Source organism: Choloepus didactylus, chromosome 5 (assembly GCF_015220235.1).
Source record: "Choloepus didactylus isolate mChoDid1 chromosome 5, mChoDid1.pri, whole genome shotgun sequence".
NCBI lineage: Eukaryota > Metazoa > Chordata > Mammalia > Pilosa > Megalonychidae > Choloepus > Choloepus didactylus.
The window spans coordinates 10,480,201-10,505,510 of NC_051311.1; the positions used below are offsets into that span (position 1 = coordinate 10,480,201).

The 25,310-nt window shown below is 37.7% G+C and overlaps 2 protein-coding genes across 7 annotated transcripts in view; one reads left to right on the top strand and one right to left on the bottom strand.

The window, feature by feature from the left end:
- The window catches only part of YME1L1 (YME1 like 1 ATPase), a 41,793-nt gene extending 34,790 nt beyond the window's left edge, over positions 1-7,003 (top strand). For both annotated transcript variants that reach the window (XM_037837900.1, XM_037837901.1), the window contains 4 exons: positions 131-257; positions 349-422; positions 1,789-1,875; positions 4,618-7,003. In XM_037837900.1, the coding sequence (XP_037693828.1) occupies positions 131-257; positions 349-422; positions 1,789-1,875; positions 4,618-4,761 (432 nt within the window). In that variant the 3' untranslated portion in view covers positions 4,762-7,003. The remainder of the gene's footprint in view (positions 1-130; positions 258-348; positions 423-1,788; positions 1,876-4,617) is intronic.
- LOC119535544 (ankyrin repeat domain-containing protein 26-like) overlaps positions 1-25,310 on the bottom strand; it is a 961,331-nt gene that overhangs the window by 631,305 nt on the left and 304,716 nt on the right. The gene's annotated exons all lie outside the window — the stretch shown is intronic.

The window sequence follows — 25,310 nt, forward strand, 5'->3', positions numbered from 1 at the left end:
ACTATCTCTTTTAAATATCTGCTTTTAGCAGGGTGATATTGAGTACTGTAGTGAGTGCTAAATAATTATGTTTTTTAACCTAACAATTTCAGGTCTTTGGTTATTATCTGATTATTTTTCAACTGTCTAGGTGTCGCTGTTGCCTGAGAATGACAGGTGGAATGAAACTAGAGCCCAGCTACTTGCACAAATGGATGTTAGTATGGGTGGAAGAGTAGCAGAGGAGCTTATATTTGGAACTGACCATATTACAACAGGTTGGCTATAAAGGACTTTAGTTCAAGTTGTGTTTGCTGGTTTGAGGATATTCTTTAAAAATTGAGTTTGTGTATAATTTTTTTATTTTAGGCGCATCCAGTGATTTTGATAATGCAACTAAAATTGCAAAGCGGATGGTTACCAAATTTGGCATGAGTGAAAAGGTAAGAGCTAATTTTAATCCTTTCTCAGGTATTAGATATTTTTACTTTGATGATGTGCCAAGTGCCTCTTTGTAAGAGAGGTTTCTTGTTATAAATTGATAACATTACTTTTCCCCTGCCTCATTCCAAATGGATTTGAGTCAGTGTATTCTATCATTATTGCTTTGAATATTCCTTTTGTCCCTTTCTCTTTTTCTTCTTTTTCTGGGACTTCCATAATGCATATATTGAACTTAGGGATTCTACTTTTTATAGGAATTTGAATGTCCCAGACCTCTACTTTCTATGAAATAGACTTTCTCCCCCCTCCTAGGTGCTCTATTTTCTCTTTAAAGCACGTATTGCTTTTCCTCAGGCCTTATTGAGTTAATTGTTTCTTATTCTGCTATAGCTGCCTGCAGGCTGCTTCTGCCAGCAGGACAAGTTCTCAGAAGGCAAGCCTAAGAGGATCCTGAGTCAGTCTTTCAGGCTGCCACTCTAAATATTGGCATTTACATACAGGCACCCCAGGATGCATATAGGATATAGGGGTGACTCTGCTCTCTCTGGAACAGGGCCAAGGACCCACAATGGGAGCACAGTCTGGCTCCACATGGTGCCAGGGATGGGGGGAAGGGGCAGCAAGGGCACCACAAGTTTCTCCTACTATTTTTAAAGCTGCATTCCTTGAGTAGACTCTTGCTCAGTTAATACTACCCTTTGACTGTTTTCTTGAGTTTTGAGGAAGATGGCTCTGCCAGTTTTTGCTAGTTGTTCAGAGATTCTGTTGGGGAATGGTACTGTGGAGCAACTTACACTGCCTTCTTGGTTGACCGGAAGATCAGACCATGTATTCTAAATGTTCCAAATACATTTCCTGAATAACAAAAATGTAGCATTGTCTTTTCATTCTAGCTACCCAGACAGTAACAGACATCACCTCATGATTTAACCAAATGATAAAACTTTTGTATTCTTTGGCCTTCTCTGTACCTGTGGCACAGAAGAGCCTGTTGCTGAAATTGCTTGCTTACCCTTTCCTTGTGTTTCACACTCCTCCATTATTGTGACTGCATGTAGAACCTCTGTACTCCAAATTCCTGGACTTAGAACAGCCACCAGGGTTTTATAAGAACTTACTCAGATCAAGACTTAGAGTAATTTTAAATTTTTTCTCTTGTTCACACTTTTACTGTTTTAATTTTAGCCTTTGTACTTTCAGAAGAATGATGAAAATCTTTGCCCTCAAGGCATTCATTTTTATATTGTCTTTCTCCCTTGCTCACCTGGTATTTATTGTCTTATAGGTAAGACAATACTTTCTCTGTTACCCTTGTTAGTGCTTTGGGGCTCTGTTGTTCAATTACTGTCTTCCTTTTGGTTTTAGCTTGGTGTTATGACCTACAATGACACAGGGAAACTGAGTCCTGAAACTCAATCTGCTATTGAACAAGAAATAAGAATCCTTCTAAGGGTAATGATAATATTTTTCTATGTTTATTTATTCATTTAGACATAGTGTGACTGAGTAGTTGGGTGTTTTAAAATAACAAATGAAGGCTCTGTGTCACTGTATATAATGAGAATAGATGCACCATGATTTAAATATGCTGTTAGGGAACTTCTGGTCATGGACTCAACCTTTGTTATTTTATTCTGCCCATGGGCTAAGAATAGTTTATATCTGTGGTTATAAAAATTCAAAAGCTATAAGACAGAAAGGGGATATTGTTTATCGAGTCTCTGTGTCTCATTTTCCCACTCTGTCATTTATTTATTCAACAAATATTGATTATATGCTTTGTAACCAGTGTGCATGTTCTGGGAATACAGAATAAGCAAATCAAAGTTTCCTTTGCAGTTTCTAATTCAGATTGGAGTAAAGGATGTGTCAGAGTAGATTCAGTGAGATCAGTTAGTAGGCTGCTGTTGTAACCCAAGCATGATATAATGAATGTTTGGATTAGGGTGGTGAAAGTACAAATAGACAAATGTGGATGGGTTCGAGAGATAATGATGTAGTCCAATCACTATGTCTTTGTGATAACTGGGTGTGTGGGGTGAGAGAGTAGTTAATTAAAGCTCATTTCTAGATTTCTGCCTCATGTAACTGTATAGCCAGATGTGCCATTCACTGAGAGAAAACATGGAGGCTGACTAAGATTGGGAAGTAGATGGATCATGAATTCAGTTTTATATACATTGAATTTGAGGTGTAGGGTTCTCTAGGGAAACAGAACCAGCAGGAGATATCTGTAAATATGTGATTTTATAAAAGTGTCTCACACAACTGTTGGGATGCACGAGTCCTAATTCCATAGGGCAGGCAGTGAACTGGCAGCTCTGATGAAGGTGTTCAGTGAACTCTTCAGGAGATGCTGGCTAGCTGAAGAAGAAATTAAGGTTCTCTCTCTTCTCCCTCAAAAATCTTCAACTGATTGGATTTAATCCAGCTGATTGAATTCTCATTGCGGAAGGCATGCCCTTTGTTGATGTAGTCAGTCACAGATGCAGTCAGTTGACTGATGATTTAATAAACCAGCCTTCTGGTTTATTAACCAGCCACAAATGTCCTTGCAGTAATGGTTAGGCCAGTGCTTGCCTGACCAGATACCTGGACACCATCACCTGGCCAAGTTGACACATGAACCTGACCATCACAGGGTGCCTTTGAGGAATCTTGCTGAAGATTTCAGTTTGGGAGATATCAAGATAAGTGGTCCTAGAGCTTAGTGGAGAAGTTGGATCTGTGTTCAATGTTGAAGTTACCCCTCTATGATGGCAGAACTTGGAGAGGAAGGCCAAATTGAGTGCCATAGTCTTTAGTGAATGAGGCAGTGTATTAGGATAGATGCTAAATGGAAACAACGATGAGGGGTTAATAGGGTTATAGTCAAATAGTATGGACTGCAAAGGCATTGTGTTTTATACAAGAGGATAGGGTAGTAATGGTCTGGAAGTGATAATGGGAGCAAAGAGCTCACATCTCTCCCCTGTAGTATGTGGGAGAAGAGAGAATCAGTAACTACTGCTTACAAGGGCTTAGAGAGCATGGTCTCCATAGGAGAGAGCCAGGTTTTGATTAAGTTGAGGAGGCAGAAGTTGCTTTCAGGTTCTAGAAATGTTTGTATAATGGGAAGATTTCCAAGTTGTTTCTGAAGAGGTCTCTCTGCCATCCCAGAAACATCATTCTGTTTCCCTTACTGTTTGTGTTATTGTGAATAAATTACCTATACTATAGAACTCCAACATAGGAAATACTCTTTCTTTGCCATAATACATTTCTGCAAACTCAGAAAGCAGAATAGCAAAAATTGGATCCTCTCCCTCTGTAAGGATAAATTTGGAAAGGCAGTAGGTACTCTTGCCACAAGATGGCAAGGTTACATTGTTTTTCCAGTTTGTAGCATCTTAGATTCAAACGTGTATGAAATTCAAAAGCATAAGAACTCAGTAGTATTTTTACATGTTTATAAAGCAAGGGTTTTTGGTCCAAGAGAGTTATAAAAATTTCTTGATTTCACCTTGATTTTGTTATCTTCCATGATCTGTTTCTGGTGTTAGATATTTTCTTTAATTTGATAATTTCGCAGTTGAACATGTAATGGATCAAGCTCACAATGTTTAATGATATCTATTTTTTAATAATTGTAGTCTATGTTTCTTTATGTTGGTAAATATATTTTAAATTTTCCATCTATTTTTATAAAGGTCAGAATGCAATAACATAGTCAAACAACGGCATAGACTTTGTATAGACAGAGGTTACGTATGACCTTGCCAACATTAGTAGTACCATGAGCTGATAGCCTTACTCAGACTCACTTTTTGAAGTCAGTTGAAGGGTATCTCAAGAGACAGAAGGAACAAAGTCCATTTTTACCGTATCTATTGACTAGAGAAATATGTCTCTATATTCAGAGGCCTTAATTTACAAACCAGGTAAGTATAATTAATACTTTTCTTTTAAACAACAAAAGTAACCTTTGTCTTAGTGGTCCTCAAGTTACCTATGTTAGAAATAGAACATTTGAAAATATGAAAAAATTGTCTTTGGTAACCAAGCTTTTAAATGTTTTTACCTTGTATAAATATAAAAGAACATATTTCACATTTTTTCAGGTACATAAAGTTTTTATTTCTTTTCCCATTGACTATGGTTTTTGTTTTTCCTAAGTGTTCTACTTCTTTGCATATATCTGCTTTTCTATTGCAGGACTCGTATGAAAGAGCAAAACACATCTTGAAGACTCATGCAAAAGAGCATAAAAATCTAGCAGAAGCTTTATTAACCTATGAGACTTTGGATGCCAAAGAGATTCAAATTGTTCTTGAGGGGAAGAAATTGGAAGTGAGATGATAACTCTCTTGATATAAATGAAGAGCTGGTTTTATTGCAAGAATATAAGTAGCATTGCAGTAGTCTTCTTATGCAACGCTCCCCCCTCCCTCCTTCTTGACTTGGTGTAATTTAAGTGTGTGAAACACTTTGTCAGTCTTTGGTCACATTTATCTACTTTTGGTTATTCTCATTATGATGTCTAGTGCAAATTAGCAACACAGCAAATACGTTAAAGAAAATAAAGAACTATCAGGATTGAAAATAGCCTGTTTGAGAAATGTCAATCAGTTATTACATTGAAAATAAGTAATGATTTTTATAGTTGATTTCTGTGTCAAATGTGAATAAAAATTGTGCCTTTAGCTCTTGGGAAGTATTTTTAATTTGCTAACTAAAATTGTTTAAGGATTGTCTGATCTCTCAATAGTGTCATTTGTCTTTGATAAAGAAATGATGCTGTTTGGCTGTTGGCATACCATATTTCTACCTACATCAGTTGAAACTTCATTAGATTGCTCTTAATTATGCTCCAGATTGATTGTATATAATATATAAAACTTTTTTTAATTTAAGAAAGAATTGTAGACATACAGATACACATCAAATTTAAATGATTATAACCTTTCAAAAAAGTCAGCATGCCATTTTCATGTTCTTTTGTTTTAGCATTACTGTTACTCTGACTAGTGAAACTTATTTCAGAGCAACAGTATTTTGTTAAATAAGTTACAAACTTCATATTCTGAGTAACTATATAATTATGTTTGGTGTCAAAAGCAAAAACCAAAAACTCACCTCCTTCAAAGTGAGCTTTTGAATTACCCTGTGTTAGAAATGGAAAGACGTGTATTTTTTAGTTCAGATTTTGTATGAACATGTTCTTACAGGATTTACATATGAATTTTTATTTAACTCATTAGAAAAATTATTTTAAACATATTGTATTGGTTTTACAACCAAATTCTATTCTTGAAGTTATTTTATTAAAATTACCTCCAGTTTTCTAATAACTTTAAAGCTGTATCTGGTCTTCATTGAAGAAGGTAAATATAGTTGGAGGGAGCTTGTTACATGATATTCTTGATCTTCTTTTTATAATTTTAAATTTTGATGTAATTTCAAATTTAGAGAAACATTATGATTCAGGGAACTTTCTTATACCCTTGATCCAGATTCTCTAATTGTTTACATTTGGCCAATTTTTTTCATTACCACCTCCCTTTCTTTTTTTCTCTGCCTCCCTTTATTTTCTTTTTCTCTCTCTCCTTCTTCCCTCTTTCTCTATGTCTCCATATATATTGAGGTGTAAATTCACCCCCTTGTGAGTGCACAATTCTAAGATTTTTTGTTTGTAACCAACCATCATGACAATCCCCAGATAACACTGATCTGCTTTTCAATCTCTAAATTTCCCCTTTGTGGACGTTTCATATAAATGGACTCAAATAATGTGTTGTCCTTTGAATCTGTCTTGTTTCACTTACATGTTTGTTTTTATTTTTTGTTAGAGAAGTTGTGGGTTAACAGAACAATCATGCATAAAATACAGGATTCCCATATACTAACCAATTTTAAACGCCTTGCAGTGGTGTGGTACATTTGTTACAATTGATGAAAGCACATTTTAATAATGTACTATTAACAATAATCCATTGCTTAACCTTAGGGTTCACTGTGTAATGTAGTTTCATGAATTTTTTTCTTTTAATTTTTTATTCTATTACCATATATACAGCTTAACATTTCCCCTTTTAATCACATTCAGATTTATACTTCATTGCTGTTAATTACATTCACAGTGTTGTGCTACCATCACCACCAACCATTACCAAAATATTTCTGTTGTTCCAAATGGGAACTCTGTACATTTTTAAGTTTTAACTCTCTGTTCTCTATCCTTACCCGCTCCCTGATAACCAATATTCTAGATTCTGACTCTGTGAGTTTGCTTATTCTAATTACTTCATATCAGTGAGATCATATAGTATTTGCCCTTTTTTGTCTGGCTTTTTTCACTCAACATGATGTCCTCAAGATTCATCCATGTTGTTGCATGTATCAGAACTTCATTCCTTTTTATGGCTGAATGATATTCCATTGTTTATAATGTTTTTGAGATTCATCCGTATTGTGTGTATCAATATTTTAGTCAGTTTTATTGCTCAGTAGTATTTCGTTGTTTGGATATACCACATTTGTTTATTCACCAGTTGAGGACGTTTGAATTGTTGAATTGTGAATAATACTGCTATGAACTTTGGTGTATGTCTTTTCATTTGGACATCTGTTTTAATTTTTCTTGGGTGGATTTCTAGGAGTGATATCACTAGATTGTATGGTACGTTAAAGGTTTAACTTTTTAAGAAACTGGCAAACTGTATGCAATGTAACTACACCAGTTTACATTCTCAATAGCTGTATGAAAGTTCCAGTTTCTCCATATCCTCCACAATACTTGTCTGTCTTTTTGATTATCACTCTAGTGGGTGTAAAGTGGTATCTCACTGTGGATTTTATTTGCATCTCCTTAGCAACTAATGATGTTGAGCCTCTTTTCATATGCTTATTTTGTATTTTTATATATTTAGAGAAATGTCTGTTCCGATCTTTCCCCCTCTTTTTACCTGGGCTGTTTGTCTCATTTTGAGTTGTAAGAGTTCATATATTGCGAATTCAGTCCTTTATCAGACGGATCTTGCGTTTTTATCCAATCTGACAGTATCTGCTATTTGAATAGGGTTTTAGTTCATTCGTATTTCATATTACTGATATAGTTGAATTTGCATCTGCCGTCTTGCTGTTTGTTTTCTGTTTGCCTCATTTCTTCTTTCTTCCTCTTCTCTGCTCCCTTTTCTATTAAATACATACTTTGGGGTACCATTTTTTACTTCTATATTCATTTTTCTTTAATTTTTTTTTGAATTATATCTTAGTTGCTCTAGGAATAATAATGCATTTTAATGTCTACTTCAAAATAACACAAACTTAATTCTGGTAAAATGAAGCAACTTTTTTCCAGTAGATCTCCTTTTCTTTCCTTCTTTTTGCTGTTATTGTCCTGCCTATTATATCTATATATGCTATAAGCACAACAAAACACTGGTATAATTATTACTTTATATAATATTGTGTCTTTTAGTCTTTGTTTATCTGGAAATATTTATTTATTTATTTATTGGCCTTTTTAAGCATAATTTTGCTGGTTATAGAACTTCTGCTTGGCATTTTTTAAGTTTCATCACTTTGTATATGTCATTCCATTGCCCTCTAGTTTCCATTGTTTTTTTTTGTGAGAAGTCAGCTGTTAGTCTTGTTGTTGAGCCCCTTGCTGCTTTCAAGATTTTTTTCTTGAAAAAAGAGTTTGAGTATGGAAATTCTTTATTCATTGTTATCATAATTTTAATTATTTGAAAATGATTTGTGTTTATTCTTTGAACATGTTTTAACAGCTGCTTTGAAGTCTTTGCTAAATCCGACATCTGGGGACACTCAGATGCTTCTTGAATAAGCATCACACTTTCTTGTTTCTTTGCATGCCTTGTAAATTTTTGCTGATTTTTAGATAATGCAGTGTAGCCATTATGGGTTCTGATTTTCCTCCCCAGAGGGTTGTTTTTGTTTTTGGACTAAATGCCTGAAGACAAGACTCCACTGCAGTATACAGCCACTGATGTTTCTGCTCAGTTTTTCCCCTTGTTTTTACTAAGTCTGCTTCCTAGAGGTCAGTGCTGTGTCTGCATAACTTCCTGTTCAGCCAGTGATTGGTCAGAAATTGTGCTTAAACGACTCCTCCCACCCTCAGCAGATGGATTTGTATGTGGGCTGGCAGCACATTCAGAGTTCAAGGCGTTTTCAAGTCTATCCCAGTGTTTGCTTTCTATTTGGCTTTTTTGCTTTGTTTTTGCATATATGTATAGGCTTTGCCATCTAGGACATGTTGGTACTTCTCGCGCTTCTACTTTGTATGTCCAGCTTCTGGTAAACCCTGAATAGATGGCGCACTTATCAAGCCCCCGAAGGCTGTCTCACTTCCCAAAACTCCCTGTTACATCTGTAGCTTCTCAGCCCTTGCTTGCCCCAAACAGAAATGCATCATCAGGCTAGTGGATTGTATTTACTTACCACTGAGATCACTACTCCAGCTTACAAGCATTTCGAACCAAAGTGGTCCTCTGGCAGTGGAAACAAAGCAAAGTATTAAGTATTGCCTGCACCAGTAGAGATGGGGTAGGGTTAGAACAGCCCCAGGTACGAGTACCACATAGTCTCCAACTGTCCTTCCCTAGACTGCACTGGTTTTCTTGAGTAAATTCTGCTTAAGTTTGTTTAGGTCTTTGGTTGATTTCCAGGGTACTGAAATGATTTTTTTTTTTTAATTCAGTTTTTTGAGATGTATTAACATACCATACAATCATCCACAGTGTACAATCAGTTGTTCACAGTACCATCATATAGATTGTTCATAGTACAGTAATCTACAGTACCATCATATAGTTGTGCAAATCATCACCACAATTGATTTTTGAACATTTTCATTACTCCAAAAAAAAAGTGCAAATAAAAGTGAAAAAGAACACCCAAAATATCCCATCTCCCCATTCCCCCTATTATTCATTTAATTTTTGTCCCCATTTTTCTATTCCTCTTCCATACACTGGGTAAAGGGAGTGTGAGCCATAAGTTTTTCACAGTCACACAGTCACACCATATATAGTTACGCAGTTGTCCAAGAATCAAGGCTACTGGGTTGCAGTTCAACAGTTTCAAGGATTTCCTTCTAGTTATTCTAACACACTAAAAACTATAAAGGGATGTCTATATAATGCATAAGAATAACCTCCAGAATGACCTCGACTCCATTTGAAATCTCTTACCCACTGAAACTATTTTGTTTCATTTATCTTCCCTCTTTTGGTCAAGAAGGCTTTCTTGATCCCACAGTGCTCGGTCTAGGCTCATCACTGGGAGTCATGTCCCGCATTTTCAGGGAGATTTACACCCCTGGGAGTCATGTTCCATGTGGGGGGTAGAGCAGTGAGCTTACCTGCCGAGTTAGCTTAGGGAGAGAGGCCACATCTAAGCAACAAAAGTTCTCTGGGGGTGACTCTTAGGCACAAGTATAAGTAGGCTTAGCCTCTCCTTTGCAGTAACAAGCTTCATGAGGGCAAGCCCCAAGATCGAGGGCTCAGCCTTCTAAATTGGTAGTCCCCAATGCTTATGAGAATATCAGGAATTCACAAGGTGGGGAAGTTTAATATGAAGTGATTGTTTTTGACAATTTTGTCTAGCTTTATTTGTGAACTTCTCACTCCATCATGGTGAAAGTAAATCTTATTTTTAAGATTCTCACTCCAACTGAAGGAATTTAATCAAAATGAATTTAGAGGGGCCTTATAAACTTTTTAAAATTCCCTGTTTCCATTCAAAGCCATCAAATGTCAGAGTTTCACATATTACCTATGTTTATTAATTACTTTTAGTAACTGGTAGCTTTTTTTAAAGATATTCCTTATATATTTTTTCACATTTATTTGAAAGCAAATACTTAATTATCTCATTCCAGCTAGTTTTGAACTTATTTCTCAATGTAAATATGTAATATTTTAATAAAATATGTTGGAATAAAGACATAACCATTTAGTTGAAAAATATAATACCCTGTAATACACATGAAAATTTGGATAGTTGATATATTTGAAATTTATCTCCATGTCAATTCTCTCCCTTCCCTATTCTTTTAGTCAGGAATATATTTTCCTTCCTTTCACAACAGAACCATGTAAGTGCTATGTTGCTTTCTGAACTATCTCAGTCTTGCATCAGCATGGTAACAGAGTGGGAGTTGCAAAGCTGCCAAAGGAGGAGTGGGTGGGAGGGTGCTTCTTTCTCATGTAAAATCAACTGGGAGAGTTCAGCATGAATCTTCTACAGTTTTAGAAGCAGGTGTGTGACTCATCCCAGGATACCTGGAGCCTGAGAGGAGGACTGGTAAGCTGCTTTGGCTGAGAAAGGGAAAAGAATGGCTGCTATGCTGGGACCAGTCTGCATTGAGCATTTGTTTTGTGAGGAGTGCTTGAGTGTTTACAGAGGACCAGATGTTGACTGAGCACCAAGCAGAGAGAGTGAACCACCTGGGGGAGGGGGGTGTCATTTTTAGATTCCATGCAGAAGAGCCTCCTAGAGGTGTGAACAGACCTCAGAGAAGGATACTCCAAAGTGGGTTTCTCAATTCCTTAATAGTTAAGAAGAAAGACCACCAGAATGGAGAGCCTTTACTCCAGTCAAGGGAACTGCAGGTGGAATAGTTGTGGGCATAGAAGAGCCCTGAAAGAGTGAGCTTTAAAATACCTGCCAAGTCCAGATTGTTCAGTACAGTAGCATCAAACCAGGTACGTATTCAAGCATCCCCTACAGTTCTGACCCTGGCATGGTCAAAATCCATGATTAGCCAGCCGATGGAGGAGGGGGGAAATTAGAGGCTGGGAGGCCGAAAAGGGCCTTGCCCACCTCCCTCCCTTACCATAAGTGACTGGCCTGCATCATGCCCTAGCTGATTTAACTCTGACTTTTGGTGTTTTTATAATCATATGGACTGGACAGTCTGTTTCAGTGCTTTGTGAGTTAAACCAACCCCAAGACTTATTCTTTGAGAGTCGTGTTTTTCACTCTGGGCAGAACATCATTATCTTCTGATAAAGGGATAGCGGGAGATGAAGATGTGTTCCGATTATATTAATAGGTTTTTGTTTGAATACTTTTTTGGTGATGTAATGTTATTGGTATGATTCTTTTCAAAATCTAAAATATTTGTGTAATATCCATCATAATATTTGTATATATTTATGTAAATATGTTACCTTAATTTTATAAAACTTGTATTGACTTGATACTTGTGTTTTTTATATGAATTTGTACTATATAGCTAGTCTTTTCCCATTAAAATTCCTATGCAATTTTGTCATGATAATCTAGTTATGTTCTTTTTTCAATAATCATGAAAATTAATACTGTTTAATATTGAAAAAGTTAATTTCAAGGACTTAACATTTTTGCATATTAATCAGTTTATTATACTTTTATTACATGACTCAAAGAATGGTTGCTTTATAGTTTAGGTCAATATTAGGAAAGGCCAGTATTTTGTTTCCAGTTGATTTAATGTTTATTAGGAACTTTTTTACTTTGCCAAATAGACCTAGTCTGCCAGTTTAAATGTATTGTGTCCCCCAAATGCCATTATCTTTGATGTAATCTTGTGTGGGCAGACATTATCAGTGTTGATTAGATTTCTTTGAGTGTTTCTTTGGAGATGTGCCCCACCCAGCTGTGGGTGATGACTCTGATTGGATAATTTCCATGGAGGTGTTGCTCCACCCATTCAGGGTGTGTCTAAGTTGAGTCACTGGAGCCATATAAATGAGCTGACAGACAGAGGGAACTCAGTGCAGCTGAAGGTGAATGTTTGAAGAGGAGCTACAGCCAAGAGGGACACTTTGAAGAAAGCACAGGAGCTGCAGGTGAGAGATAGTTTGAAGACGGCCGTTGAAAGCAGACTCTTGCTCTGGAGAAGTTAAGAGAGGACAAATACCCCAAGTATAACTAGGAGTGACATTTTGGAGGAACTGCAGCCTAGAGAGGAACGTCCTGGGAGAAAGCCATTTTGAAACCAGAACTCGGAGCAGACGCTGGCCACATGCCTTCCAAGCTAACAGAGGTTTTCTGGACGCCATTGGCCATTCTCCAGTGAAGGTACCTGACTGTTGATGCATTACCTTGGACACCTTATGGCCTTAAGACTGCAACTGTGAAACCAAATAAACCCCCTTTTATAAAAGCCAATCTGTTTCTGGTGTTTTGCATTCTGGCAGCATTAGCAAACTAGAACACCCAGTTTTGTCTTCACTCCATTCATTATACATATGCGTACAGGGTTTTATGTTAAGTACAGAGAAGAGTTATAGGATTCTAAGAGTGGCATAATGACAGACACTGGAATTGGAATCAGAGGACTTGGTTTCAAAATACATTTCTTATTGTCTTTTACAGTATGTATTCCTATCTTATCTTTAATTATAAAGACATGTTGATATTTTTCATCAACAAAAATGAAATTTTGCTTTAATTTTCTCTAAATCATCAAATGTTAGGATACAAGAGCTGGAAGTTAACAAAGACACAGCCTAATTCAGCAGTCCTATTAATCTGGGTCTATAAAGTTGTATGAAAAAAAAAATACATCTTCACTTTCATTAACTATCAGCATTTCAAAACATCAACTATGAATTGGAGGCAGCAAATCGTGGTAATCTTAGTGTGATGCTTAGGTCCATGTGTCAGCTTGGCCAGGTGATGGTACCCAGGTGTCTGGTCAAGTGAGCACTGGCCTAACCATTACTGCAAGGACATCTGTGGCTGCTTAATAAACCAGAGGGCTGGTTTATTAAATCATCAGTTAACTTACTGCAGCTGTGACTGATGATGTCAATGAAGGGTATGTCTTCCACAGTGAGAGAATGCAGTCAGCTGGATTTAATCCAATCAGTTGACTTTTAAGCAAGACAGATAAAGGAACTTCACTTCTTCAGCTACCAGCAAAGCATTTCCTGAGGAGTTCGTGGAACACGTTCATCTGAGTTGCCAGTTTGCTGCCTGAGGAGTTCATCCAACATCTTCATTGCAGTTGTCAGTCTGCTGCCTGCCCTACGGAATTTGGACTCACGCATACTCACAGTAGCATGAGACACTTTTATAAATCTTACATTTATAGATATCTCTTGTTGATTCTGTTTCCCTACAGAACCCTAACTAATGCAATTAGCATTACCTGTGATAGCATCTCATTGGGGTGGGTCCAGATTCTTGATAAAAAGTAGAAAGGAAATCTGAGGATGAATAATCAATTTGCAATTACAATGTTAATATATAAATATATCAGGCTAATATTAGTTTGTTGAGAAAGGAAGAGTTTGCCAGAACAGTTTGTACAGCAAAAAATGAATAACATTGAGGAACACAGATGGTGGTGTAAATAGAAGTACAAAGAAAAAGAAAAAGGAATGAAGTTGGAATAAAAACAAATAAATTTGGATTTTATTTTCCTCCTTCCATGTATCCATTCTTTTAATTACTATATGAGCAGAGGTGTGCTTAGTCTTTTCAGAGTAATAACTCCAAATAACAAGGTTAAGATAATTTATCAAGAGGATTTTTTCACTATAATGTAAATTTCTCTGTGGTCATTAATAATTGTTAATAAAGTTGGATATATTTTACCTTTGATCTCAAAATGCCATCATTTTAGCCTACGTGTTTAGGCACTTTCTTGCCTGCTGTGACACATTTTCCAGATTTTTTTATCTTGAGATCAGTAAATGGGTCTCCCTGGGAGTGGAATTAGCTGGGAGGCAATTTCTGATGGTCTGATCAAAGCATGGTTCAATATTATATTTTTAGACATTTGGAAATCTTCCACTGACTAGTCATTTGATGATTGGTAAGTTATGTATCTTCTCTGGGTTTCAATTTGTAAGTTATGGAAATTTAAAACATGTTTTAAAAATTGCTTTGGAAAGGTACAGGTCCTTATTTTAACCCTACATGGATCTGAATCTACAACAACCTTTTGGCAAGCCAGAGGCCACTGAAAAACAAACTACTGGGGTGTACAAGTGCATTTAATATGTAACCAAAGTAATTGCCTCCAAATCTGTGCTGATTTTGCTTTTCACATAAAGCTGGACAGCTGTAGATCTGAATGCAAATTAAGGGAGGACGATGGCAGCCGAGCTTGCTGCAAGCCTCAAGAAAGCCTTTACTCCCTGACCCTATGCCTTGAGGCTCCAGATTTGATGCCTGGACCTTGGATGCTCTCTAGCTACGGTCTGGCAGCTCATCCAGAATGATCAGGAACAATCTTTGAAGATGGATTTACAGCATGAGATTCTCTGGTGGAGGGAACTACATTTGTCTGTGACGATAACTCAGGCTGCCTGACGAGTTCTGGTGCAGCCTCCACCACCTTGCAGTGTGGATCTGGGCAAAGCACTTTAAATTTATCCTCAGTTTTCAAATCTGTAAAATGAGAATGTTGGATTGTGTTATCCTCAAATTCTCCTCTAGGTTTTCTCATACTCTCAGTTTTCAGAAATCAACTTAGGCATCTTAATTAAAGATGATAGGTGGAAAAAGAACCATAAAAAATGAAGTAATCTCAGTATATTTTGGTTTGAATTCAAGGGCAGCATTCTCTTCCTTTAGAAAGCACTTTAAAAAACATTACAAACATAGTAACTGATTGTAAAAATTTAAACAGAAGCATATAAAAAGCAAATAACTGATTTTCAGTCTCACTGAAATTAACCAATGTCAAGTGTTCCCACTTTGTACCTTCCTCCATGATCATAAAAACACTTACATACACATATGTTCATTTCGGAGCGTGACTGTCCTGGAATGGAATAGATGAGTGTCTGGTTGTCTTCAGTAAGTCACAGGTTACAATGTGCCCCTTTCGTGTGAAGCCCATTCTTCCCAGCTGTTCAGTCACATTCTTTTGGATTTCCCTCCTCTGATAAACACATATCTTCAAGTTGGTACTGCCTAGGTGAGGCAATTTAGAATGTATGTATTGTATTTTGACTTTAGATGTAGTTCAGGCATAAACTCTAGGCCATGTAATAAAATTAAGTAAACATTTTACTTGTAAGCATTAACCATAAAATAGTCATGAAAAGAAATCATGCTTCATTTTCCTTCTAACAGAATTTGCTCTAAAATGTAATTCATTAAAATATAGAGAATTATTAAAGCCCACTCATTAGAGTTTAGTTATTGTTAGTCCTGGAAGAACCTTATGAAATGGTCTGTCCTGTGAAGTTGGGATTCCACAGAGGATCTTCAGACAGTGCTGTAATACATTATTTAATCATTCTTAAAAGTAGTTGATTCTTACCTTTTGAAAATCACTCCTATCTGGAAGAGATGTAAGTTCTGGGATACACCTTACAGTTCCCTTATACATCAAAAGGAAGATACCTTCTCTGAAGACAGGCTGCTGGCATCCAGGGTTCCTCTGTCAGATCAAGGCACACAGCCAGCGTCTGTTGGTCCTTCACTCTCAGGTTTCACTGCCTTCAGCTACTCGTTCCAGTGGCCTGAGCCATTGGGCTTCTATGGGTCCCCTCAGCTTCTCCCGGGCTTTTCTCTCTAACTTCTCTCTCATGTTTTTCTGCCTTTTACACCCTCAAAAAGGACTCCATTAAAAGGATTAAGACCCACCTTGAATAGGGTGGGTCACATCTCAATTAAAATAATTTAATCAAAAGGTCCCACTCAAAATGGGTCTGCACCCACAGGAATGGATTAAAAGAACATTGGCCTTTTCTGAGGTACATGACAGCTTCACACCAGCACACACACACCCATATTTTGCTCTACATAAGCTTTTTTTTTTTTTTATTGAGATTGTTCAGATACCATACAACAATCCAAAGATCCAAAGTGTACAATCAATTGCCCACGGCACCACCATACAGCTGTGCATCCATCAACACAATTTTTTTTTTTCAATTTTTAGAACATTTTCACTACTCCAGAAAAGAAACAAAGACAAAAAAAAAGGAAACTCACATCCTCCCATACCCCTAACCATGCCCCCCCTCCATTATTGATTCATAGTTTTGGTATAGTACATTTGTTACTGTTGATAAAAGAATGTTAAAATACTACTAACTGTAGTATATAGTTTGCAATAGGTATATATTTTTTCCCTATATGCCTGTCTATTATTTACCTCTAGTTATAGTGACATACATTTGTTCTAGTTCATGAGAGAGATTTCTAATATTTGTATAGTTAATCACGGACATTGTCCACCACAAGATTCACTGTTTTATACATTCCCATCTTTTAACCTCCAACTTTCCTTCTGGTGACATGCATGACTCTGAGCTTATCCTTTCCACCACCTTCACACACCTTTTACCACTGTTAGTTATTCTCATTACATGCTACCATCATCCCTGTCCATTTCCAAATATAAGTTCACCCTAGTTGAACATTCTGCTCATAATAAGCAACCGCTCCCCATTCTTTAGCCTCATTCTATATCCTGGTAACTTATATTTCATGTCTATGAGTTTACATATTATCATTAGTTCCTATCAGTGAGACCCTGCAATATTTGTCTGTCTTATTTCACTCAATATAGTGCCCTCAAAGTTTCATCAATCCATTTCTTTTAAGATGGTTTTGTTCAAACACTATACATTCCATCCTAAGTAAACAATCGTTGGTTCCCTGTATAGTAACGTATTTATGTATGTAGCACCATCGCCACTCTATAAGGACAATTCTTCCACAAAGACAGAGGAAGAGTCAAAGAAGGCAGAGAGACAAAAGAAAAAGGCAAGAGAAAGAGAGAAAAACAGACAAGCAAACAAAAAAACTTGATAGCTAGAAGGTGACAAAAGGAAAGAGCATTAACATAAAGTAGAACAAAGAGTCAGACAACACCAATGCCTGGAGTCCCATACCCTTCCCTTATTCCCACCGCCCCATATGCATTTAGCTTTGGTGTATTGCTTTTGTTACATTAAAGGAAGCATAAAATTCTAGACTCTAGTTTGCATTGATTGTATTTTCCCCCCAATCCCACCCTATTTTTAACACCTTGCAATGTTGACATTCATTTGTTCTACCCCATGTAAAAACATATTTGTACCTTTTATTAAAATTGTTGAGCATCCTACGTTTCCGTGAGTTACGCAGTCCCAGTCTTTATCATTCATCTTTTGTTCTGGTGTCCCACATGATCCCAGCCTTCCTCTTTCAACCATATTCACAGTCATCTTTGTTCAGCTTCCTTACATTGCTGTGCTACTATCTCCCAAAATTGTTTTCTTTTTTTTTTAATCTTCATTTTATTGAGATATATTCACATACCACGCAGTCATACAAAACAAATCGTACTTTCAATTGTTTACAGTACCATTATATAGTTGTACATTCATCACCTAAATCAATCCCTGACACCTTCATTAGCACACACACAAAAATAACAAGAATAATAATTAAAGTGAAAAAGAGCAATTGAAGTAAAAAAGAACACTGGGTACCTTTGTCTGTTTGTTTTCTTCCCCTATTTTTCTACTCATCCATCCATAAACTAGACAAAGTGGAGTGTGGTCCTTATGGCTTTCCCAATCCCATTGTCACCCCTCATAAGCTACATTTTTATACAATTGTCTTCGAGATTCATGGGTTCTGGGTTGTAGTTTGATAGTTTCAGGTATCCACCACCAGCTACCCCAATTCTTTAGAACCTAAAAAGGGTTGTCTAAAGTGTGCGTAAGAGTGCCCACCAGAGTGACCTCTCGGCTCTTTTTGGAATCTCTCTGCCACTGAAGCTTATTTCATTTCCTTTCACATCCCCCTTTTGGTCAAGAAGATGTTCTCCGTCCCACGATGCCAGGTCTACATTCCTCCCCGGGAGTCATATTCCACGTTGCCAGGGAGATTCACTCCCCTGGGTGTCTGATCCCACGTAGGGGGGAGGGCAGTGATTTCACCTTTCAAGTTGGCTTAGCCAGAGAGAGAGGGCCACATCTGAGCAACAAAGAGGCATTCAGGAGGAGGCTCTTAGGCACAACCATAGGGAGGCCTAGCCTCTCCTTTGCAGCAACCATCTTCCCAAGGGTAAAACCTATGGTAGACGGCTCAACCCATCAAACCACCAGTCCCCTATGTCTGTGGTCATGTTAGCAACCATGGAGGTGGGGTAGGCGAATGCCCCTGCATTCTCCACAGGCTCCTCAAGGGGGACTACATCTTTTTTTTATTCCCTTGTTTTTCTTTTTTTTTTTTTTTTAACTTTCCCTTCTTTTTTAAATCAACTGTATGAAAAAAAAAGTTAAAAAGAAAACAAGCATAAAATAAAAGAATATTTCAAAGAGACCATAACAAGGGAGTAAGAAAAAGACAACTAACCTAAGATAACTGCTTAACTTCCAACATGTTCCTACTTTACCCCAAGAAAGTTACATAATATAGCAACATTTCTGTGAACTTGTTCCTACTATATCCATCAGAAATTAACAGACCCTAGTCATTCCTGGGCATCCCCAGAACGTTAAATAGCTTATCTGTTCTTCTTGGATTATTGTTCCCCCTTCCTTAATTGCTCTCTATTGCTAGTTCCCCTACATTCTACATTACAAACCATTTGTTTTACATTTTTCAAAGTTCACATTAGTGGTAGCATATAATATTTCTCTTTTTGTGCCTGGCTTATTTCGCTCAGCATTATGTCTTCAAGGTTCACCCATGTTGTCATATGTTTCACGAGATCGTTCCTTCTTACTGCCGCGTAGTATTCCATCGTGTGCATATACCACATTTTATTTATCCACTCATCTGTTGAAGACATTTGGGTTGTTTCCATCTCTTGGCAATTGTGAATAATGCTGCTATGAACATTGGCGTGCAGATATCTGTTCGTGTCACTGCTTTCCGATCTTCCGGGTATATACCGAGAAGTGCAATCGCTGGATCGAATGGTAACTCTATATCTAGTTTTCTAAGGAACTGCCAGACTGACTTCCAGAGTGGCTGAACCATTATACAGTCCCACCAACAATGAATAAGAGTCCCAATTTCACCACATCCCCTCCAGCATTTGTAGTTTCCTGTTTGTTTAATGGCAGCCATTCTAACCGGTGTTAGATGGTATCTCATTGTGGTCTTAATTTGCATCTCTCTAATAGCTAGTGAAGCTGAACATTTTTTCATGTGTTTCTTGGCCATTTGTATTTCCTCTTCAGAGAACTGTCTTTTCATATCTTTTGCCCATTTTATAATTGGGCCGACTGTACTATTGTCATTGAGTTGTAGGATTTCTTTATATATGCAAGATATCAGTCTTTTGTCAGATACATGGTTTCCAAAAATTTTTTCCCATTGAGTTGGCTGCCTCTTTACCTTTTTGAGAAATTCCTTTGAGGTGCAGAAACTTCTAAGCTTGAGGAGTTCCCATTTATCTATTTTCTCTTTTGTTGCTTGTGCTTTGGGTGTAAAGTCTAGGAAGTGGCCGCCTAATACAAGGTCTTGAAGATGTTTTCCTACATTATCTTCTAGGAGTTTTATGGTACTTTCTTTTATATTGAGATCTTTGGTCCATTTTGAGTTAATTTTTGTGTAGGGGGTGAGGTAGGGGTCCTCTTTCATTCTTTTGGATATGGATATCCAACTCTCCCAGCCCCATTTGTTGAAAAGACCATTATGACTCAGTTCAGTGACTTTGGGGACCTTATCAAAGATCAGTCAGCCATAGATCTGAGGGTCTATCTCTGAATTCTCAATTTGATTCCATTGATCTATATGTCTATCTTTGTGCCAGTACCATGCTGTTTTGGCAACTGTGGCTTTATAATAAGCTGCAAAGTCAGGGAGTGTAAGTCCTCCCACTTCGTTTTTCTTTTTTAGAGTGTCTTTAGCAATTCGAGGCATCTTCCCTTTCCAAATAAATTTGATAACTAGCTTTTCCAAGTCTGCAAAGTAGGTTGTTGGAATTTTGATTGGGATTGCATTGAATCTGTAGATGAGTTTGGGTAGAATTGACATCTTAATGACATTTAGCCTTCCTATCCATGAATATGGAATGTTTTTCCATCTTTTAAGGTCCCCTTCTATTTCTTTTAGTAGAGTTATGTAGTTTTCTTTGTATAGGTCTTTTACATCTTTGGTTAAGTTTATTCCTAGGTACTTGATTTTTTTACTTGCTATTGAAAATGGTATCTTTTTCTTGAATGTCTCTTCAGTTTGTTCATTTCTAGCATATAGAAACATTACTGACTTATGTGCATTAACCTTGTATCCCGCTACTTTGCTAAATTTGTTTATTAGCTCTAGTAGCTGTATCATCGATTTCTCAGGGTTTTCTAGATATAAGATCATATCATCTGCAAACAATGACAGTTTTACTTCTTCTTTTCCAATTTGGATGCCTTTTATTTCTTTGTCTTGCTGGATTGCCCTGGCTAGCACTTCCAGCACAATGTTGAATAACAGTGGTGATAGCGGGCATCCTTGTCTTGTTCCTGATCTTAGAGGGAAGGCTTTCAGTCTCTCTCCATTGAGTACTATGCTGGCTGTGGGATTTTCATATATGCTCTTTATCATGTTGAGGAAGTTTCCTTCAATTCCTACCTTTTGAAGTGTTTTTATCAAAAAGGGATGTTGGATTTTGTCAAATGCTTTTTCAGCATCTATTGAGATGATCAATTGATTTTTCCCTTTTGACTTGTTAATGTGTTGTAATGCATTGATTGACTTTCTTATGTTGAACCATCCTTGCATGCCTGGAATGAACCCCACTTGGTCATGGTGTATGATTTTTTTAATGTGTCTTTGGATTCTATTTGCAAGTATTTTGTTGAGGATTTTTGCATCTATATTCATTAGGGAGATTGGCCGGTAGTTTTCCTTTTTTGTAGCATCTTTGCCTGGTTTTGGTATTAGATTGATGTTAGCTTCATAAAATGAGTTAGGTAGTGTTCCATTTTCTTCAATGTTTTGAAAGAGTTTGAGTAAGATTGGTGTCAGTTCTTTCTGGAAAGTTTGGTAGAATTCCCCTGTGAAGCCATCTGGCCCTGGGCATTTATTTGTGGGAAGATTTTTGATGACTGATTGGATCTCTTTGCTTGTGATGGGTTGGTTGAGGTCTTCTATTTCTTCTCTGGTCAGTCTAGGTTGTTCATATGTTTCCAGGAAATTGTCCATTTCCTGTACATTATCCAGTTTGTTGCCATACAGTTGTTCATAGTATCCTCTTATAATTTTTTTAATTTCTTCAGGATCTGCAGTTATGTCACCTTTGTCATTCATTATTTTGTTTATATGTGTCTTCTCTCTTTTTGATTTTGTCAGTCTAGCTAGGGGCTTGTCAATCTTGTTGATCTTCTCAAAGAACCAACTTTTGGTGATATTTATCCTCTCTATTGTTTTTTTGTTCTCTATGTCATTTATTTCTGCTTTAATCCTTGTTATTTCTTTTCTTGTACTTGGTATAGGATTGGTTTGCTGTTCATTTTCTAGCTTCTTCAGTTGATCCATTAGTTCTTTGATTTTGGCTCTTTCTTCCTTTTTAATATATGCGTTTAGTGCTATAAATTTCCCCCTTAGCACTGCTTTTGCTGCATCCCATAGGTTTTGGTATGTTGTGTTCTCATTTTCATTCGTCTCTATCTATTTAGCAATTTCTCCTGCTATTTCTTCTTTAACCCACTGATTGTTTAGGAGTGTGTTGTTTAACCTCCAGGTATTTGTGAATTTTCTAAGTCTCTGATGGTTATTGACTTCTAATTGTATTCCATTGTGGTCAGAGAATGTGCTTTGAATAATTTCAATCTTTTTAAATTTATTGAGGCTTGTTTTATGTCCCAGCATATGATCTATTCTGGAGAAAGTTCCATGAGCACTAGAAAAGTATGTGTATCCTGGTGATTTGGGATGTAATGTCCTGTAGATGTCTGTTAAATCTAATTCATTTATCAGATTGTTTAGGTTTTCAATTTCCTTATTGGTCTTCTGTCTGGTTGATCTATCTATAGGAGAGAGTGATGTGTTGAAGTCTCCCACAATTATTAGTGGAAACATCAATTGCTTCCTTTAGTTTTGCCAGTGTTTCTCTCATGTATTTTGTGGCACCTTGGTTGGGTGCATAGACATTTACGATTGTTATTTCTTCTTGCTGAATTGCCCCTTTTATTAGTATGTAGTGGCCTTCTTTGTCTCTCAAAACATCCCTGCATTTGAAGTCTATTTTATCTGAGATTAATATTGCTACACCTGCTTTCTTTTGGCTGTAGCTTGCATGAAATATTTTTTTCCATCCTTTCACTTTCAGTTTCTTTGTGTCCCTGTGTCTAAGATGAGTCTCTTGTATGCAACATATTGATGGTTCATTTTTTTTTGATCCACTCTGCGAATCTATATCTTTTAATTGGGGAGTTTAATCCATTTACATTCAACGTTATAACCGTGAAGGCATTTCTTGAATCAGCCATCTTATCCTTTGGTTTATGTTTGTCATATTTTTCCCCTCTGTCTATTAATATCCTTTATTGTACCCATACCGAATCTCTTTAGTACTGAACCTTTCTCCAAGTCTCTCTGTCCTTTCTTTGTTTCTCTGTCTGTAGGGCTCCCTTGAGTATCTCCAGTAGGGCAGGTCTCTTGTTAGCAAATTCTCTCAGCATTTGTTTGTCTGTGAAAAATTTAAGCTCTCTCTCAAATTTGAAGGAGAGCTTTGCTGGATAAAGTATTCTTGGCTGGAAATTTTTCTCACTCAGAATTTTAAATATATCATGCCACTGCCTTCTCACCTCCATGGTGGCTGCTGAGTAGTCACTACTTAGTCTTATGCTGTTTCCTTTGTATGTGGTGAATTGCTTTTCTCTTGCTGCTTTCAGAACTTGCTCCTTCTCTTCTGTGTTTGATAGTGTGATCAGTATATGTCTCGGAGTGGGTTTATTTGGATTTATTCTATTTGGAGTTCGCTGAGCATTTATGATTTGTGTATTTATGTTGTTTAGAAGATTTGGGAAGTTTTCCCCAACAATTTCTTTGAAAACTCTTCCTAGACCTTTACCCTTTTCTTCCCCTTCTGGGACACCAATGAGTCTTATATTTGGACGTTTCATATTATCTATCATATCCCTGAGGTCCATTTCGATTTTTTCAATTTTTTTCCCCATTCTTTCTTTTATGCTTTCATTTTCCATTCTGTCATCTTCCAGGTCACTGATTCGTTGTTCAATTTCCTCTAGTCTTGTACTATGAGTGTCCAGAATCTTTTTAATTTGGTCAACAGTTTCTTTAATTTCCATAAGATCATCCATTTTTTTATTTAGTCTTGCAATGTCTTCTTTATGCTCTTCTAGGGTCTTCTTGATTTCCTTTGTCTCCCGTACTATGGTCTCATTGTTCATCTTTAGTTCTTTGAGTAGCTGCTCTAGGTGCTGTGTCTCTTCTGGTATTTTGATTTGGGTGCTTGGGCTTGGGTTATCCATATTGTCTGGTTTTTTCATATGCTTTATAATTTTCTGTTGTTTTTGGCCTCGTGGCATTTGCTGAACTTGATAGGGTTCTTTTAGGATTTGTAGACCAATTGAAGTCCTTATCTCTAATTTATCAGATCTACAGCTTCGTGGAGTACACTTTCTCTAACTAACCAGCAGGTGGCGTCCACAAGCCACCTGTTCTCCACAAGCCAGTTCTCCCCTGCTTAGCCTTTTTGGTGAGTGGGGGAGTGAGTCTTGTGGGGTCCAATTGGTGTACCAAGCTTGCGTGTGTAGTTGGTGTTGCCTGCCCTGTATATGGGGCATGTTTCTGGGCAGTCGGGGGGGGGGGTGGCTCTAACAATCAAATCTCCCTGGTGATCCTAGAGTTTTAAAGCTGCTGCAATAGTCTAATCCTTCAGTTCAGTCCCGCCACAGTTTGTCTCTGCCACTGACCCACAAGTCCTTGGTATTGGCGTATGGCTCCTGAGACTTGCAAGTGGGTCCCTCTTCCAGGCCGTGCACCCCGGGTCCTCTGTTGAGGGATGACTGTGCTATGTCACAGGTGAGTGCCGTCCCCCTAGGGCAGTTCTGGGCTGCTGGGCTGTGTAGGGAGGCTCCCAGTCTGCTGAAATGATGGCTGAATGGGGCTTTGTTAATTCACACTGCTCTACCTTCCCAACTCTGGGACAATCAGCTGAGGTTGCAGGGAAGGCTAATGTCCACGCCCAGTTTTGTGGTGTGTGCCTGTTATTTGAAGCACTTCCGTCACACTGGGTTGTCTGGGGCAGTTCTGGGCTATGGGGCTGGCGATGGGCAGGAGTGTTTCCTGTCCACCAGGATGATGGCTGTGAGTGGACACCCCCCTTTTCTTGGGAAGTTGTGGTGTTGAGTGAATTTTCTCAGCCACTGGATTAGTGCCTTTTGTCTCAGAGCTCTCCTAGTTCTGCTCTTGACTTGACCTGCCCAAATTGAAAGTCTTTGAAGCTTTCTGTATTGGGCTTCTTAGAGTAATTGTTTTAGAAATAGAAAAAAGGATTAAAAAAAAAATGGCCCTCCTCAGAGATCTAATGTGTTATTGAAATGGTAAGAGACAAAGCAACCGGGTCCATTAAGGAAAGGTCGACAGGGGAGAGAGATCAGCTTTTCTTTGGGATTTGCATATGCGCCTCAGGGCCTGAGCTCTGCCCTTCCCCTTTCTATGTTCACCAGAACTCCAAAAATCCTCTGCTTTTATTTTGGAGTTTTTCGTGTTGTTTTTTTTCTATGCCTGTCTCCTCTCTGCTGGGCTGGCTGCTCTCAGATTCTCTGGTGTCTGGTCTCAGTCTATCTATGGTTGGAGTTTGGATCAGTAGAATGAGTTTCCGATAAGGGCTGCCACTGCAGTTCTCCATTCTCCTTCCTGGAGCTGATAGCCCCTCCTCCCCCGGGACTGAGCCTGGCAGGGAGGGGCGCGGGTCCCCTGGCCGCAAAAACTTACAGATTTCACTGATCTCAGCAGTTCCACCTTTT